Here is a 15,761-nt window from a genome sequence, read left to right on the forward strand (position 1 = left end):
TTGGGCAAGCTAGTTAGACTCTCTAATCCTGTTTTCCCATCTATAAGTTTGGCACACATGAACCATCGCAGTTAGGCACTTACAAGAATTACTTTGTAGATTAGCTAGGTAGACTTCCATGGAGCAAATGGGACCCAGGATAAATTGTTGAAGGGGAAAACCAGGTGCCATTTGGGAAGAAGGGTAAGAAAAATAAAAGCCAGCGTCCTGGAGGTGGCACTGAAGGCAAAGTTTACAATTCCTGCAATCGTGCTCTTTCTTGAATATCTGCAGTGAGTTCCTAGGGGCATCCTTGCAGATAAAGAGAAGTTTAAAATAAGAGACTATGTGAATCGCACAACTTCCTGGCCCTGCCTCTTAGTTTATAATGTTCCCAGTGGAGGGCCTATGGTGTGACAGAGCCAGTATAGGGAGACGGGAGGAGTTCAAATGCCAAACTGCTTAGGTCTGAAAGCTACGTGGAAGAGGTCTGGACCAACAAAGAAGAAACCCGATATATAATGAAGAAGAAACACAGCAAGGAATGGGCTTCTTGCCTTGTCCCTTGAAGAGAACACTGGCCAGGAAAGAAAGAGCTGTTTGTGTTCCTAAGCTGCCTCTCCAGGAGGTAGGCTAAGAAGCAGACTTGAGAACAATTATCCGGAAAAAAAAATACATCAGAAACCACCACATGGAAAGCAGTGAGATAAAAAAAAATTGTTTTCTTCAGTATAGTTTGTAAATAATAGGACCGGAAAAATGTTTCAACTTTTTCAACAATGTGCTTGTGAAGGTCTGCTTACTGGACGGTATCCAATGCTCCATGTCTGAGGACCAGGCCCTTTGCCCTGGAGCTCAACACGGAGGGCAGGGCTGGGGTGACGCCACTCCGTATGGCAGCTGGCATCCTGCCATCAGGTCTACCCGGGCTCCGAGCACATTCACTCGGTGTTGGCAACCAACCAAGCTGAACAGCGGTTAGCTTTACATATGGACAAGTCTATAGATTATATTTGTGCAGAGCCAAAACTTACTGTCAAAAAGAAAAAAAAATATTAAAAAACTAACAGTCGAGAGTGAGCTTCAAAGAATACACGCTGGGTTTTTAGTACCTATAAAGATTGATCCAACAGTCATTTTGGCTTTGGGCATTGCCCCTACTTTAAATGAAAAGAAATCTGCTAACTTCCCAGAACAGTGGAAGGAGAGCTGACTTTGATTTTTTGTTTTGTTTTTTGCTTTACGTTGCAAAGTTTCTGAAATCTTGACACAGTACGATGATGAAATGTGTCAGAGAGGTGCTCATGAATTGGTGGGTCTAATCTCAAAGTATATTTCTGTTTGGAACTGCAGCCTGCAGTTTTGTAGACCATAAGGTATTAGGGCTGGAAGAGGACTAAGAAATTATCGGGTCTAAGCAACTTTTTTTTTTTTTAATTTTCTTTAACGTTTATTTATTTTTGAGACAGAGAGAGACAGAACATGAACAGGGGAGGGTCAGAGAGAGAGGGAGACACAGAACCTGAAACAGGCTCCAGGCTCTGAGCTGTCAGCACAGAGCCCGACGTGGGGCTCGAACTCACAGACCGTGAGATCATGACCTGAGCCGAAGTCGGACACTTAACCGACTGAGCCACCCAGGCGCCTCAAGCGACTCCTTTTATAGATGAGGGAAACAAGGCGCAGAGGGTTTAATTAACCAACGGCACTGCTGCTGGTGGCACAGTCATCACAAGAAGCCAACTGATTTTGCACCATACCTAACTGCCCCTCTGTGTCAACGCACAACCGTGGCAGTTTTAAGATCTTGGGACTTGGCGAACACCATGTGCTGGTTATAGAATGGGATGCCCTTGCTCCGTGTTCCCAGGAGTCTGCACGCGTCCCAGTCTGTGATGGCTGATCCTGTGTCTACCAGATATCCTCACTTCATTCTGTCACGTAGCCATCCATCTCTTATGTCCCCACTATGTGCCCAGCTTTGCGAGCAACTTGTGTGTCCTACTCATTTTTAACATCCCCTGTCCCCTGTCCCTATCAGTGGCATGCTCAAGTAACTCAAAGCCTGTTGAGTGAAATGGAAGGAATGTTAAACAAGACGATGCGCTGATCAAGAAATAAATGTTAAGATTTACAAGTGTGATTTTGTTATATTTTATATATTATTTTATATATTATATTTTGTATATTTGTAAACTTTTGTTTGCTTGATACTACATTTCTGAAATTATAAAGTGAGTGACAACATACAGATTTTATATTAAACACCCCACGTCGGGGAATGTGTCGAATAAAGTAAGAACAGGTTGACATTTTAAAATTGGCATTTTCAGAGCTCCTTGGAGAAATGAGAGAGCTGATGACGTTAATATACTACCATTTCTTTGTATGTCATTAGATAATATTCTCTTGGCAAACCAAAATAACAAGCCAAATGTATATAAAATACAAAGAGTAGAATATTTATTTTTCCAAGGAGTTTTTCATTTTGCAGACAAATTTATTACAGGATACCTTGAGGTAGTCAGCTTTCCAAGCGCATGTCAAATCATATTTAATTTTTAAAAAGGTAGTTTTCATACAACTATACGTAGCTGTAGTATTGGGACAAATGAGTGAACTTCAGGAAAGTTTCCATAGCTGGAAGTTTAACTCTATTTATGCACAGGATCTGTCTCGGGGTCATTACACGAAGTGAGTGATATCAAGCCACATATTGTACCAATACCAGGGATCTTTTGCTTATGATCCTAGAAAAATCACACTTCTACATGGTTTAAACTGAATGCACAGAATGACTTAAAAGCCCACTCCCCTGGAACCATGCACACACTCCCATGCACACACAGGGACACACACAACAGGTAGCACATGGGACTTACGGGACCGGGTTTATAAGTCACTTTCAGTCCTGTGCTGGGTGGGGGCTGCTTCACCCTAAACCTGCCAGGCAAAAAGAGAAAATAAATTTATGCCATCATGAAAAAGCAGTGAATGAACTGGGATGTCATAAAATCAGGAAGGTGTTAATATCTGCTACAAAGGAGCAGGGGGTCCACACCATTAAAGAACCACCCAATATTCAGTTGGGAGAAGCTGGGGCCCCTTTCGCAACCCCCTTTCCAGCAACAGTTTTCATCAGCGTCAAACAGACTCCAACCCCAGTTTCAACCCTCTGTTATTGGATGCCGCCGACCAGCTTGGGCTCGGGCCGACTGTCGTGAATGTTTGGCTGGTGTGTGCACGGCAGCATAGCCGCCAGTGTGAACACCGATGCTGCCTGCCAGATCATTAAGCTGAAGAATAAAGGCTCTTTTGGAAAGCAGGAGAGCATGGGAGCCATCTCGCTCTGTCGTGGCATGGGGCTTGCATGTTTGGGGAGAAGAGAAACAGAAAAGGCTCAGAAAATGTAGAGACCTTGAAAAGCCCCAAGCTCACACGTGGTGCCTATTGATCTCTTTCCCTTCCTGTGGTTTGTGGGTTCTGCCTGAAGGTTAAAGACCTGGAGTAAATTAAAATGCCAGGGAAAGCCTACCTCCACGATGACCTCAATCCCGCTCCTTCCACCATCAACTTTGCTGTCTGAGCCATAGAGGCTGAATTTAACAAGCTGAGGAGTGAAATCCCGAAAGCTAAAATTCTATACTGAGTAGACAGGATAAGTTTTATTGGTTTGAAGTTGGTTCTCTGCATGGATAAGTTTTATTGGTTTGAAGTTGGTTCTCTATTTCTCCCCACCCACTTTGTTGGCAGTAGCCTAAAAAGACAGTAATGTCTGATCTGGTGGCCTGGTTGTTTCTGAGGAAACCAACGTGATTCCTGAAGCTGGGTATTTGCCTCAACTAAAATGGGATGTTGATCTTTTAAACCAGATGCCTCTGTAGCTTTATTACATCTGGTTTCCGGTCTCGAGTCCAGAACCATAAACTGGAAGGACTTGCCACTTACAATGAGCATAGCTCTGCAACTGAAATAAACATTTATTTCACTGTTTTGGGGGAGGGGACCCCATATTATGCTTAAGTTTAATCCAAAATAGAATAGGGAAGATTTTGTAATTGGGTATAGACACTTGTAATTGGGTATATGTCCTGGTATAGACATATGGTCTATTGACCCAGTGGGAAGGACTGAACTCCCACACAAGAAGTGACCACAGCTGTGTGGATAAAGCATGGTGCCACATACAAACAGGTCCACAGGAGATCTGAGATCCTGTCTTGCTCTAGCCAATAAGACCTTAAAACATGTTACTCTGATCCTCTGTAATAGTCTCTGCAAATTCTAAAATTCTAATGATCTGGAAATGAAGGACTCTTGTCACTGAACGCCAGCTGTAGGGTATTTTCAACTGGGAGGTCAGGCTCTGAGTTACGGCCAAGTCAGATCTTCAGAGGCAAAATGGCCCTAATGACTCAGGTTAATTTTTTTTTTTCCTTTTTGCCTCAATTATGCAGAAATAGTGGAGTTAAAATCCCTTATGGATCACAAAGTACAAACAAATGTCAGCTGGCATTACAGTGGGTGGTGGGTTTGAGAAATAGACTTTCAGGTTTTATGCGTTAGTTACTATAAGACTTGTACAGCTTCCCCTTTAGTTTTTGCTGCCGTAGATCAGCCCCTGAACTGCTTCTACCAAAGTATGAATAACGATTAATGGGAGGACAAAGAAGTGCCCACCACATAGTTGAGGCTTGAAAAATACTGATCTGATGAAGAATGAATGAATGAATGAATGAATGAATGAAGTAAATGGTTGAATGAATGATGTGAGGATTCAAGAGTCAAGGTGTAATTAGAGTTCAGTTCAATAAACGTTCAGTGACACAGGTAGCCAAAGACAAGTCTCAGCGAAGGAGAAAGTGACGTGAGTAGACATTTGGTGCCTTGGCCTCACCTGCAAAACTCCACTCCAACATTCTTGAGCTTCACAGTGGTCGCATAGGTGTGTCCTTCTTTTAGGACTCCAAACTTCACTGATGGTGGGAGAAGGTGGAATCCAAAAGGGGATGAGTTCACGTTATTAATGGCAGCAGACGCAACAGAGGACGTTTTCACTTTGCCTCCAACCAAATCTTGCACCTTTGCATTTAAGGAAAAAGTAACAAAAGAAAATGGTTCCAAGTTGTGTTCCCAAGATAAGAAAAAGGCCCTATCGCCAGAGGAAAAGAACTGCTTGGCTGTGGGAGGAAATGAACACTATCGGTCCCGTGTAATCCTTACAACAGCTCTGTAAGGACAGATTTTAGGCTTTCAGGATGAAGAAGCTGTCGTTCCGAGAAGCGTAAGGCGTCATTTGCTCAAGCAAAAGTTTCAAACTCAAGTTGGCCTGATTCTAAACTTTATGCTCTCTCCTCTGTGCCAGTGACTAGCAAACTTCAGCTTCCGTCCGAATCACCTGGGAGGCTTGTTAAGACACAAATTGCTGACTCTACCCCTCAAGTTTCTCAACCAGTAAATCTGGGAGGGAGGGACGTGAATTTGCATCTGTAACAAGTTCTCAGGCTTTGCCAATGCTGCTGGCCAGCTAATCACACTCTGTGCTCTTGTTATCTTGTTATTGGCCAGCACTGAGCTCAACCTGGGAGTTCGTTAGAACGGCCGGTTCTCAGGCCCCCGTGACTCAGAATCTCCATGCTCACAAGATTCCCAGATAATCATATGTGCATCAAAGTTTGAGAAGCACTCTTACCATGTAACACTTACATTGCAGCCTATTCTGTGATGACAATGAACACACGGTGCCATGAAAATATCAAAGGATAACTATCAAAAGGATTGGTAGGCTCAAGGCAGGTGTTCCCAGCAGAGATGAGAGGAAATCTTAATCTTGGAGGCTCTGAGGAAGGAAGGAGCTTTTAAAGAACTAAGGGAGGGGCACCTGGGTAGCTTAGTCAGTTGAGCATCCGGCTTCGGTTCAGGTCACGTTCTCACGGTTCATGGGTTTGAGCCCCACGTCGGGCTCTGTGCTGACAGCTTAGAGCCTGCTTCGGATTCTGTGTCCCGCCCCCCCCCCCCCCCGCCTCTCCCCCACTCACGCTCTGTCTCTCAAAAGTGAATAAAGATTAAAAAAAAATTTTTTAAAGAACTAAGGGAAACCCATGATGGCTGAAGTGAGTACGGAGGCAAAACGAGAGTAAAGGCAAACAGGGCTTGTAGCCATGCTGCCATTGTGGATTTTATCCTAAGAGTCACGGGGAAGGATGGCCAATGATCCCTGGGACCAGTGGTGCACTGGTAAACTGGCTCTCTGAAAAGAATGTTGATTAGTAGCATTTGCTGATGTGTATGGTGTGAGCACTCCCAGCAGGCTGATTTCAGGCTAGCCATGGTTTGAGAGCCAGCTCCTAAAATTCCCCTCGTGAGTCTGGATGAGCTGGCCCCGGGCAAAGGGCAGCCTTGGCTCATTCTCTGTGTGATCCAAAGGCCTTCACGGGCAGATGATGGTATGTATGTCCACTCAATCGCAGTACCCAGTGGCTGGACATCAGTAACTTCAATGGGTCGGGATTGCATGAAATGCCGCCTGGCTCTGGGACATTGGTCCCCATGTCTGTTTTACCTTTGTGAGAGGCTGGGACTTGGGCTTGGAGCTCAGCAGGTAGTGAGGTAACTTCACTTTTTCTTTCCTTGCTTGCCCCGCAACATCCTGCAGCAACGACTGGGTGGGGATTTTCACAGGCTCACAGGACTCTGCTTCTGTTAGAAAAGTTTAAATTGTGCCACACAGACGTTTTACTCAAAGACATTTGAGGGCATACCAGAGTTTATGAGAACATAAACCAACTTGGGAAACTTTCCTTCTTACCTTTTTAAAAGAACTTATTTAAAGGAACAAAGTCAACCCTATCGTTATGTCTTTACATTTTACAAAGAGATTGTAACCTAACGTTGGTTCTCACGACACCCCTCTGAGCTGGGCGGGCAGGTGCTTAATAGCATCATCTATTCTAAATAAATGAGAAAAGTCAAATTCTGAGAAGTTGGGTGACCAGATCTCCCCAGGGTTCTTTCCGTTAAATCAACGAGGGACAATACAGTAAACATTGACTCGGAAAGATCTTTTAAAACCGATGAAGGAAAAAAACGTATATTTTTATATATACCCTTATATATGTATAAGTATTTATATACTTCTAAAAAGTGGCTTAGTAATTACAGGTAAATTAAGCCAGGGAATTAAATCTTCAGATCACCACACTTGGTGAAGGAGTGAGCAAAACTAGATAATGTGCATAGATAGCTGCACCTGTCTTTCTCCAAATACCCAGTGGTTGAAATAGCAATAGTAGTTTAGATCATCTGATTTAAACGTCCTTCCTTGCATTCAGATCACCAAGGGCGGGAAGGCATGGAAACCAATGTTTGAGTGTCCACCATGTGCAGTCAAGCGCCACAAGTGTGTTCTTACATGTAGCATCTTACTCAATTCTCATAAAATCCTACAAGCTGAGGGCTATGGTATTCTAATCACTGTACCCTCAGCACTCTCTCCATTGCCCGTCTCCACCCCCCACTCCGCCCAGACATACTTCTGGTGCCACAACATCTCCGGCTCCAGTCACCAAGATGGCGCATGACCCATGCAGAGCCAATGCGGGCTCTTCACCAGTATATTTCCAAGAAGCTGACAGGGATGGCCCTAGATTTGCCTACTGGGTTATGGATCTGGGAGAATCAAGATCTTGGACCTCTACTGTCATGGTCCCTGCCACATGGACATAGTCTGTTCTTTGCAGGAGAGGGTAAAACCAAACAGGGACAAATTGGGATGAAGCAAGATGGAGGCTGTGGTGGGGGGGGCTGCCCCAAGAGAGGGGCAATCAGACACAAACACACTGCTGAAAAGCCAAAGTGCCTGGATCCAGTCAGCCCTGGGCTGGCACCTCATCCACTACTCTGCGGCTGGCTTTTGAGCACCAGTAAATGTCTCCCCACTTTTCTGTTCAGCGACTTTGAGTTCTCTCAGTTACAAATTGAAGAGTCGTAACTAATATAATAGCAATCTCTCTCTCTCTTTTTTTTTTCTTACAGCCAAGACAACCGAGGTTAAATAACTGGTCCAAGAAATGGAAAGAAGTGGCAGGGCTGGAATATGCAGCCAAGTGAGTCAGACTCCTCCAGGAACATGTTCCTTCTCTTAGTGTGAGCTAACAGAAAATACAGATACTGGTCTCCGCCCCTGGTTCCTGGCACAGAATTCCTAAAACCCTTGGAATTTCCTAGATGATAAGAACACTAGGAACATCTTTTGTTCTAGGATTTGGTCTTTGACCCAGGTTCCTAACACAGGGCTCCTAAATGCCTTGGACTTTCCTGGGTAATCGCAGAGTCTTTTGATACAATGAGGCTACTCTTCCTGAGCCCCTGGATAGCTTCAAGATGGGGGCCGGTCACCAGAAAGACCAAGACATGATTAGCAGCTTAGAACTTTCAGTCCCACCTCCGTCCTTTGGGAAGGGGAGAAGATATGAGATTGAGTTAATGATGGATCACGCCTGGGTGATGAATCATTCATGAAACTGCCCACAGTACAGGGTTGCGAGAGCTTCTGGGTTGGTGAACACATCCGTGTACCTGGAAGGTGTGCACCCCAACTCCACAGGGGCAGAAGCTCCTATACTGGACCCTTCCAGACCTTGCCCTATGCCTCATCATCTGGCTGTTCATCTCTGCCCTTTATCATTTCCTTTATATAATAAGATGTGAGTTCGGAGCTGTTGTATCAAATTGTAAAACCCTAGGTGGGGTCATGGGAGGCCCAATTGATAGCTGGTTGGTCAGAAGCACGGGTGACAGCCAGGATTTGCGACCCGCACCTGAAGTTGGGCGGGGGGGCAGTTTTGTGGGACTGAGCCCTTCACCTGTAGGGTCTGCACTACGTGTGGTTGGTGTCAGAATTGAAGTGAATTGTAGGACACCCAATCAGTGCCGCAAAATTGCTTGGTGTGGGAAACTCCTCACCCTCCCCCCCCGACCTCTGGGCACAGAAGTGTTCTGTACGAATAGTGAGTTTTTCCTAGACAACTGCCCCAGTGTGTCCCAAACTCATCCATGCATCATAATCCCCTGGGCTTGTTCTAGAAAAATAGAGGTTCCCAGGCCACGGGCCAGACAAGCCCAATTTTAGACCAAAACCGAATCAGAATCTCTGGGGATGGAGCTCAGGGAGCAGTGTTTCAATGTCTTTCCCTTTGGTTACCATTTCCTACATGTGCAACCATTCTAATGGGTTGATGTACCTTTTTGTTTGTTTTCTTACCATATGCATATTACTGTTTTGTGTCCATACATTTTACGAGTCTAACAAGTTCTAATTAATTGCTCACTCTGTTATTATTAACAGTAAATACTGATAGGGAGTCTATCCTGTGCCAGGCACTACTCTGAAAAGCATTTTACAGATACTAACTGATTTAATCCTGACAACCTCGTGATGCATATTACGTTATTTCCCCTTTCCAGAAGAGGAAATGGGAAGAGATAGCGGGGTTAGACAGTGTGCCCAAGGTTACACAGCTATTCTATAAGGAGCCAGGTACAGCCTGTCTGTACTCTCAGCTCTACAGGTCACCAGGCTGCCTCCCCTAATACCCCACTGGACCGCCCCTGGGCTTCAGCAGGGATTGGAGGAGGGGGAGGAGTGCTTTGAGGCACTTGAAGCAGCTGATACAGAGGTACTTCGCATATATATATATCTATATAGGTATATATAGATATATATATACACACACATATATATATACACACATACATGTATATATATACACACATATGTGTATGTATGTATAAAATATATAAATATATATTTATATAAAAATTATATAAAATTTATATATATAAATATATATACACGTGTAATATATATATATATATATATTTTTTTTTTTTTTTTTAGAGACAGAGAGAGAGAGAGAGAGAGACAGTGTTAAGCAGGCTCAGGGCCCAGCTGGAAGGCTGACACAGACCTCCATCCCATCACCTGACCTGAGTTGGTTGACCTGAGCCATAATCAAGAGTGCAGAAGCTTAACTGACTGAGTGGCCCAGGCGCCCCCAGAGGTGCTTTAATATTTAAATTGGGATGGTCCCACTTTTGGGGGAGGGGGTGTCATCTGAATATGACCGCTGGGCCCAATGCCCCTGAAGAAGCCGTCATGGTTGTCCGCTTCCCCGCTGAGGCGGACGACTGTAGTATTTATTCATCATCACTCTTTTTTTCCCTTCCTCGCAGAGCACGTCTTCCGTGCACGTGGCGCATATTTCTCTGCCCCACTGACACTGAACTCAGCTGGTGGGGGAGGGCGTGGTGGCGGCGGCTCCTTCCGTGTGGGGGCTGGAGGACCCCTGACAGTCACCCGCAGCTCTTGGGGCGCGGGTAGAAGTCTAACCAAAGCCTCTCCGGAGGAAACCTGCCCTGGTTTGAACACTGTGCCCATCTGCAGCATTTGCTGATTTCTCACCCGGCCTCCCGCAGCTGTCAGGGCGGGGCGGCGGAGCGGGCGCCGGGAGGTGGGGGCTCTCTCAGAGCTCAGGGGCCTGGTAGCGCCCCCGTGCGCCCGCCCGCCCGCCGCTGGAACAGAGGCTGCCACAGTCCACCCGCAGCCCCCAGACCCTTACAGCGCTGGCTGTAAACCGCGACGGGATTTACACAGTTTTGTTGCAGCAAATGCCGACAAGCACCTTGTAATTGTACAAAATCCAGACCTCCTCGAGCTGACGCTGTTGCTGACCAAATGAGAACACTGAACTATTTGTTAGTTTCCAGTTCACTTCTCCCTTCGGGCTTTGGAAGACATGCCCCCTGCCCATCTCTTGCTCTCTCCCGCTCTCTCTCTCTTTTGCCTAAAGTATTCTTTGCTCTTTCTTACATCTGGAGGGCAGTGTAATAAAATATAGAGAATGAGGAGTCAAAAAAACTCATTTTTCTCCCCCAGGCTTAGTTCCAGGTTCGCTGTATGAGTTTAGATGTTGCTTGACTTCTCTAGGCTTCAGGTTCCTCAAGTAGATGAAATGGGGGTTGTCTGAGGTGATCCAATCTTAAATCTTAAAACCTACGAAATTTTATCTTATTCCCCAAGGCCAGCTCTCCTATAAAGCTTTCCCCACTCTTCCTGTTTTGCACTTCCTTAAGCTTTATTGTTTCCATCCAAACTTAATTCATCACTTTTAGTGAGTTCCGTTACTGTCTCGCATCTCAGCATTTTGATCCCTACAGGTGTAGTAGGTGTCCTTGTTCCCAAGACTCTTCCCTTCTTCAAAATCTCCTGTTTCTTTGAAGCTTGTGCCATCAGATTATTACCTATGACGTCTCCATGATGTACTTGTCGCTTACAGACCTCTGTCATTCCCTTGATTCACTGGAGGTCTTGACACCTCAGATGGACTTCCACTTCACCTGTTGACATCACCTGGACAAGCCACCCAAGCCACCCCCCACCGGTCCTCTCTGATTCTCAATCATCTCGTTTCTTCCTCTTTTCCTCTTCTCCACCCACAAGCTCCCATGGTCAGATCTCAACTTTGCCAACACCAATAATTTTACCGCTTTCACAGTCTCCGTGTCCACTTTCCTCTCTAGAACACAACCTCCTAAACTTCCAGCCCATTACTCTGTCGTATCTAGCAAACGATCATTTGGCCTCACTGAGGCCTCTAATCAACTGACACTGTCACCTGAAAACAATCAGCCGCCCCTCTCTTGTTTTGCTTTCTTGTTTCTCTGGAATGGACTTTCTATTCTTATCATTATATCCACTCCTTTGCCATCAGACTCGCTCATCTGCCTAATACCAAACATGCAAACCCACCTGCCAGTGTACCCATATTCCTTCTCCTCTCTCCTGTCGCTGGATGAGGTGGCCCTATTTACATCCAAGGTCAACTCGGACACTCAGGGTTTGCCGCAAACGTCACGTTCTCTCACCTTCTTTAGAACTTTGCTCTCCTGCAAGCAGGACCTCTTCTCCTGCAAGTTCTCTCTTGCTACTGAATTATTGTCTGCAAGTCAACATCTCCAGTGTGTCAAAATTTTTGTTTTTAATCTCTCCCCTGGTCACACATCTGCCTCGGCTGCAATGCCGTTCCTCCGTTCTTTTCAGCAAAGCTCTCGGGTGAAGCTGTGCATTCCTGGTTCCTCTTCCACCATTCTATACACAGCCTGCTTCAGTTGGCTGCAGGCTCCTCCAGGCCCTGAAAGAGCTCTTACCAAGATCACCAGTTACCTCCATCTCCCCCAGTCCCATGGGTATTCTGTATCTCCCTAGCAGGGAGATGCTAGCATGGGCCATGTGATCCACTGGAAACACGGGTTTTCGTGCTCCTGTTCTTCTCCGACCTCACTGGCTTCTTCTTAGTAGCCTTTTCTGGCCCTTCTTCTGCCTGTTACATTCTAGAATCTTCCCTAGGGCCATGGTTCTCAAAGTGTGATCCAACATCAGCACCACCTGAAGCTTGTTACAACTACAAATTCTCAGCCTCATAACTGGTCACAGTACTCATCCTGGGAACCACCCTTGGTTCCTCTTATTCCTCAGCTCCACATCCCGGTGACCTATGAGTCCCTTCAGCTCTACCTCCAGGGTGGACAGTCCCAGTTGGTTTAATCTTCCCCCCCCCCGCCCCCCCCAGACTCCATGGCCTTAGCCAGGTCTCTGCCAGTGCTCACATGGCCTGCCTCAGTGGCTTCCTCCCAGCCTCCGCTTCTCTACTCCCCTTACCCCACCCATGAGCTACCGGGTAATCTTTTTGAAATACAAATTATAGGGGCGCCTGGGTGGCTCGGTCGGTTAGGCGTCCGACTTCGGCTCAGGTCATGATCTCACGGTCTGTGAGTTCGAGCCCCGCGTCGGGCTCTGTGCTGACAGCTCAGAGCCTGGAGCCTGTTTCAGATTCTGTGTCTCCCTCTCTCTCTGCTCCTCCCCTGTTCATGCTCTGTGTCTCTCTGTCTCAAAAATAAATAAACGTTAAAAAAAATTAAAAAAAATAAAATACAAATTATAGTTGTGTAAACTACCCTGTTCAAAACCTTCCAGTGGTATTTGAATAAAACTGTACACGGACTAAAACCCCAGACTCCTTATGCACCATCGCATGGTTTTATCTTTATCCCTCCCTCTGACCTCACCTTCCTTTACTTCTTTCTTTGCCCATTGTCTTCTAGCCTTATGCCCATTTTCCTGCTTCTTCTCCTCTAAGGGTCTTCAAACCTGCTGTTCACAATACTTGCCCCCCGTCTCTCCCCCAGGGTTGGCATGGCTGGCTCCTTCCTGTCGTTCTGTCTACGCTCAGATGTCCTTTCACAGAGGGGCCTCCTACCCCCCTAATGAAATGCCATCCCTCTCCCCAAGACATTTTCCATACCTTATGTACGGTTTTACTCCGTGATAACATTTATTCCAACCGCAATTTATCTGATTTACCTGTTTATTGATTTATTGTCTAGGTCTGCCCGTGGTCTGTACAGCTCTATAAGACGTAGGCTTTTTAGCTGCTGTATTTCCATGCCTAGAACAATGCCAGGTGTACAATAGGCATTGAGTAAATTGTCCACTAGATGAATAAACTTTATAGAAGAGATAACCTTAAATTGACTTATTTTTATTTTTTTAACATTTATTTATTTTTGGGAGACAGAGCGAGACAGAGCACGAGTGGGGGAGGGGCACAGAGAGGCGGGGACACAGAATCCAGAGCAACCTCCAGGCTCCGAGCTGTCGGCACAGAGCCCGACGCGGGGCTCGAACTCATGGATGGTGAGATCATGACCTGCCTGAGTCGAAGTCGGATGCTTAACCGACTGAACCTCCCCCAGGCACCCCAGAAGAGAGAACTTGGAAATCAGGAAGGCAAAAGGCATGTGTAAGGTAAATCCCTTAAGTCACTCGTAGAGGTGGCAAGATGCTCCCTCTGGGAGAGGTAAAACTAAGACCTCTTGGCCGATTCCCATCTCACTTTCTGTTTTGTTTTGTTTCTTAGTATAATTTATTGTCAAGTTAGCTAACATACAGTGTATGTTGCTCTTGGTTTTGGGGGTAGATTCCTGTGATGCATTGCTTACGTACAACACCCAGTGCTCATCCCAACAAGTGCCCCCCTCAAAATGGACCATGTCCACAGGAGTGAAGGGGTGCAAATTCATCTACACAATTTTAAATACTCTGTTCTTCTTTTCTTTTACAGATCAGCCATAAAGTTGAATGAACTTCAGTGAAATCAGTGTGATTCCACTGTAATTACAATTATTTTGTATTATTCCATACTTTAATTTCTGCTACAAATGAGATGGTGTGCTGTATAAATAGAGACTACACTTTATGTTTCTCTTCTAGCACCTGCAGACCAAGAAAGTACCTGAAAAGGTGGGTAAATATGAGTCCAACCACCAAATTACTGGCTGCTCAAAAAAAGCTACCAGGTTCCTGACATTTAGTAAATATTGCAAGCTCTCAGATCCACGAGGGATAAAATCAAATAATGTAATGTAATAAATTAATTAAAATAAATAATTATATACAATAAAGAAATAAAATATAATAACCGTCTAATACATATTTGCCATTTTTTCCTTTCAATCTAGGACTTGCAATCATTCTCAAAACATTTTTTGAGATGCTTTGATGTGCGAAGAAGCCTTACAAAGCGCTTTAGTTCTGGGCTCTGTGACCCACTGGAATTTTTTCTGTAACCGCCAACCAGACCCTCAGCTCCCAGCGTCATCTTCCGTCCTCCAAAAAGAGGTAAGATTCAGTTTCGAGAAAGAATGAGATAAAGCAAATGACTGCCATACCTGCAATAGGTTTTGCCAAATTTTCAGTTTGGTTCTGGTCAGCAGACTCCTTGGCATCTACAAAACTCTTGAGTTTTGGAACAGTCGGTGTTTGTGGGGACTCCTGTCCTGAAACTGTTTCTGGCTGGGAATCTAGAAAACCCCAAACAAATATTATAAAGTGATACTCTGGGCAATGAGATAAGAACTACTGACGTTTGTATTTTTCTTTACAGCAAACAAGGTGCTCCCCACACCCCTGCCTTTAGAAAGACTAAATGGAAGAAAGCTTTTAAGAGGCAAGGATTCGTCATGATATGATGCCACGTTTGCCATTAACAGGATGGTATCTGCAAGGAACGCACTCCCAGGAGCTAGATGGTTCCGCAAGGCAACACAGTAATTATCTTGGTTGGGTTATGCAGCAAAAGCCAAGAAATTTAGCCCACTTTTACCTGGCAAGAGTGACTGAGCTGTGATTTTTGTTTTTAAAGTTTCCAATCTTGAATCCATTCATTATTATGAAAATGTAGCTCTTTATTAAGACGCATCTTATGAAAATGTAGCTCTTTATTAAGACGCGTCTCTCTAAGAAATCAGTGCAACATGAAATACATTTAAAATGCATCTATAAAGGACTGGGGATGCAAATAGTACATTTCAACTTGCATGTGGGCCACCCTGGCTGAATGGTGGTTGCTCCCTGGAGGATTGTTGAGAAACCTGTGGCCTCGCCCCCTTTCAAGGGGACAACAGGCTTCATTGATTACAGTTGTCTGCCTGGGAACAGGTGGGCACCAGCACCATCAGCCTTCGTCTCTGATTTCTCCCCATTTTGTTTCCAAGTCATTTTTCCAGCCTTAATCTTTGCTTTGCAGACTCTGTGGTAATCAGATGTTTTCTTTGGCTGTGCTCATTCCAGGCAGCCGAACCTCTGGTATGGCATTGTGCAGTAGAAAATTCCTCTGTCGGGGAATTTTCACTACCCAGTCTATGAAAAAGAAGCACTAAGTTGC

The 15,761-nt window shown here is 45.2% G+C and overlaps 1 protein-coding gene across 3 annotated transcripts in view; it reads right to left on the reverse strand.

Annotated features, from left to right (window-relative positions):
* SPAG17 (sperm associated antigen 17) overlaps window positions 1–15,761 on the reverse strand; it is a 239,686-nt gene that overhangs the window by 31,954 nt on the left and 191,971 nt on the right. For 2 of the 3 annotated variants that reach the window (XM_045478815.1, XM_045478816.1), the window contains exons 43-46: window positions 14,767–14,898; window positions 6,542–6,678; window positions 4,877–5,061; window positions 2,862–2,922 (exon numbers count right to left, since the gene is read on the reverse strand). In XM_045478815.1, coding sequence (XP_045334771.1) covers window positions 2,862–2,922; window positions 4,877–5,061; window positions 6,542–6,678; window positions 14,767–14,898 — 515 coding nt within the window. The remainder of the gene's footprint in view (window positions 1–2,861; window positions 2,923–4,876; window positions 5,062–6,541; window positions 6,679–14,766; window positions 14,899–15,761) is intronic. The other variant, XM_045478817.1, reaches the window with a different exon arrangement.

Source organism: Leopardus geoffroyi, chromosome C1, assembly GCF_018350155.1.
Source record: "Leopardus geoffroyi isolate Oge1 chromosome C1, O.geoffroyi_Oge1_pat1.0, whole genome shotgun sequence".
In the NCBI taxonomy this organism is placed as follows: domain Eukaryota; kingdom Metazoa; phylum Chordata; class Mammalia; order Carnivora; family Felidae; genus Leopardus; species Leopardus geoffroyi.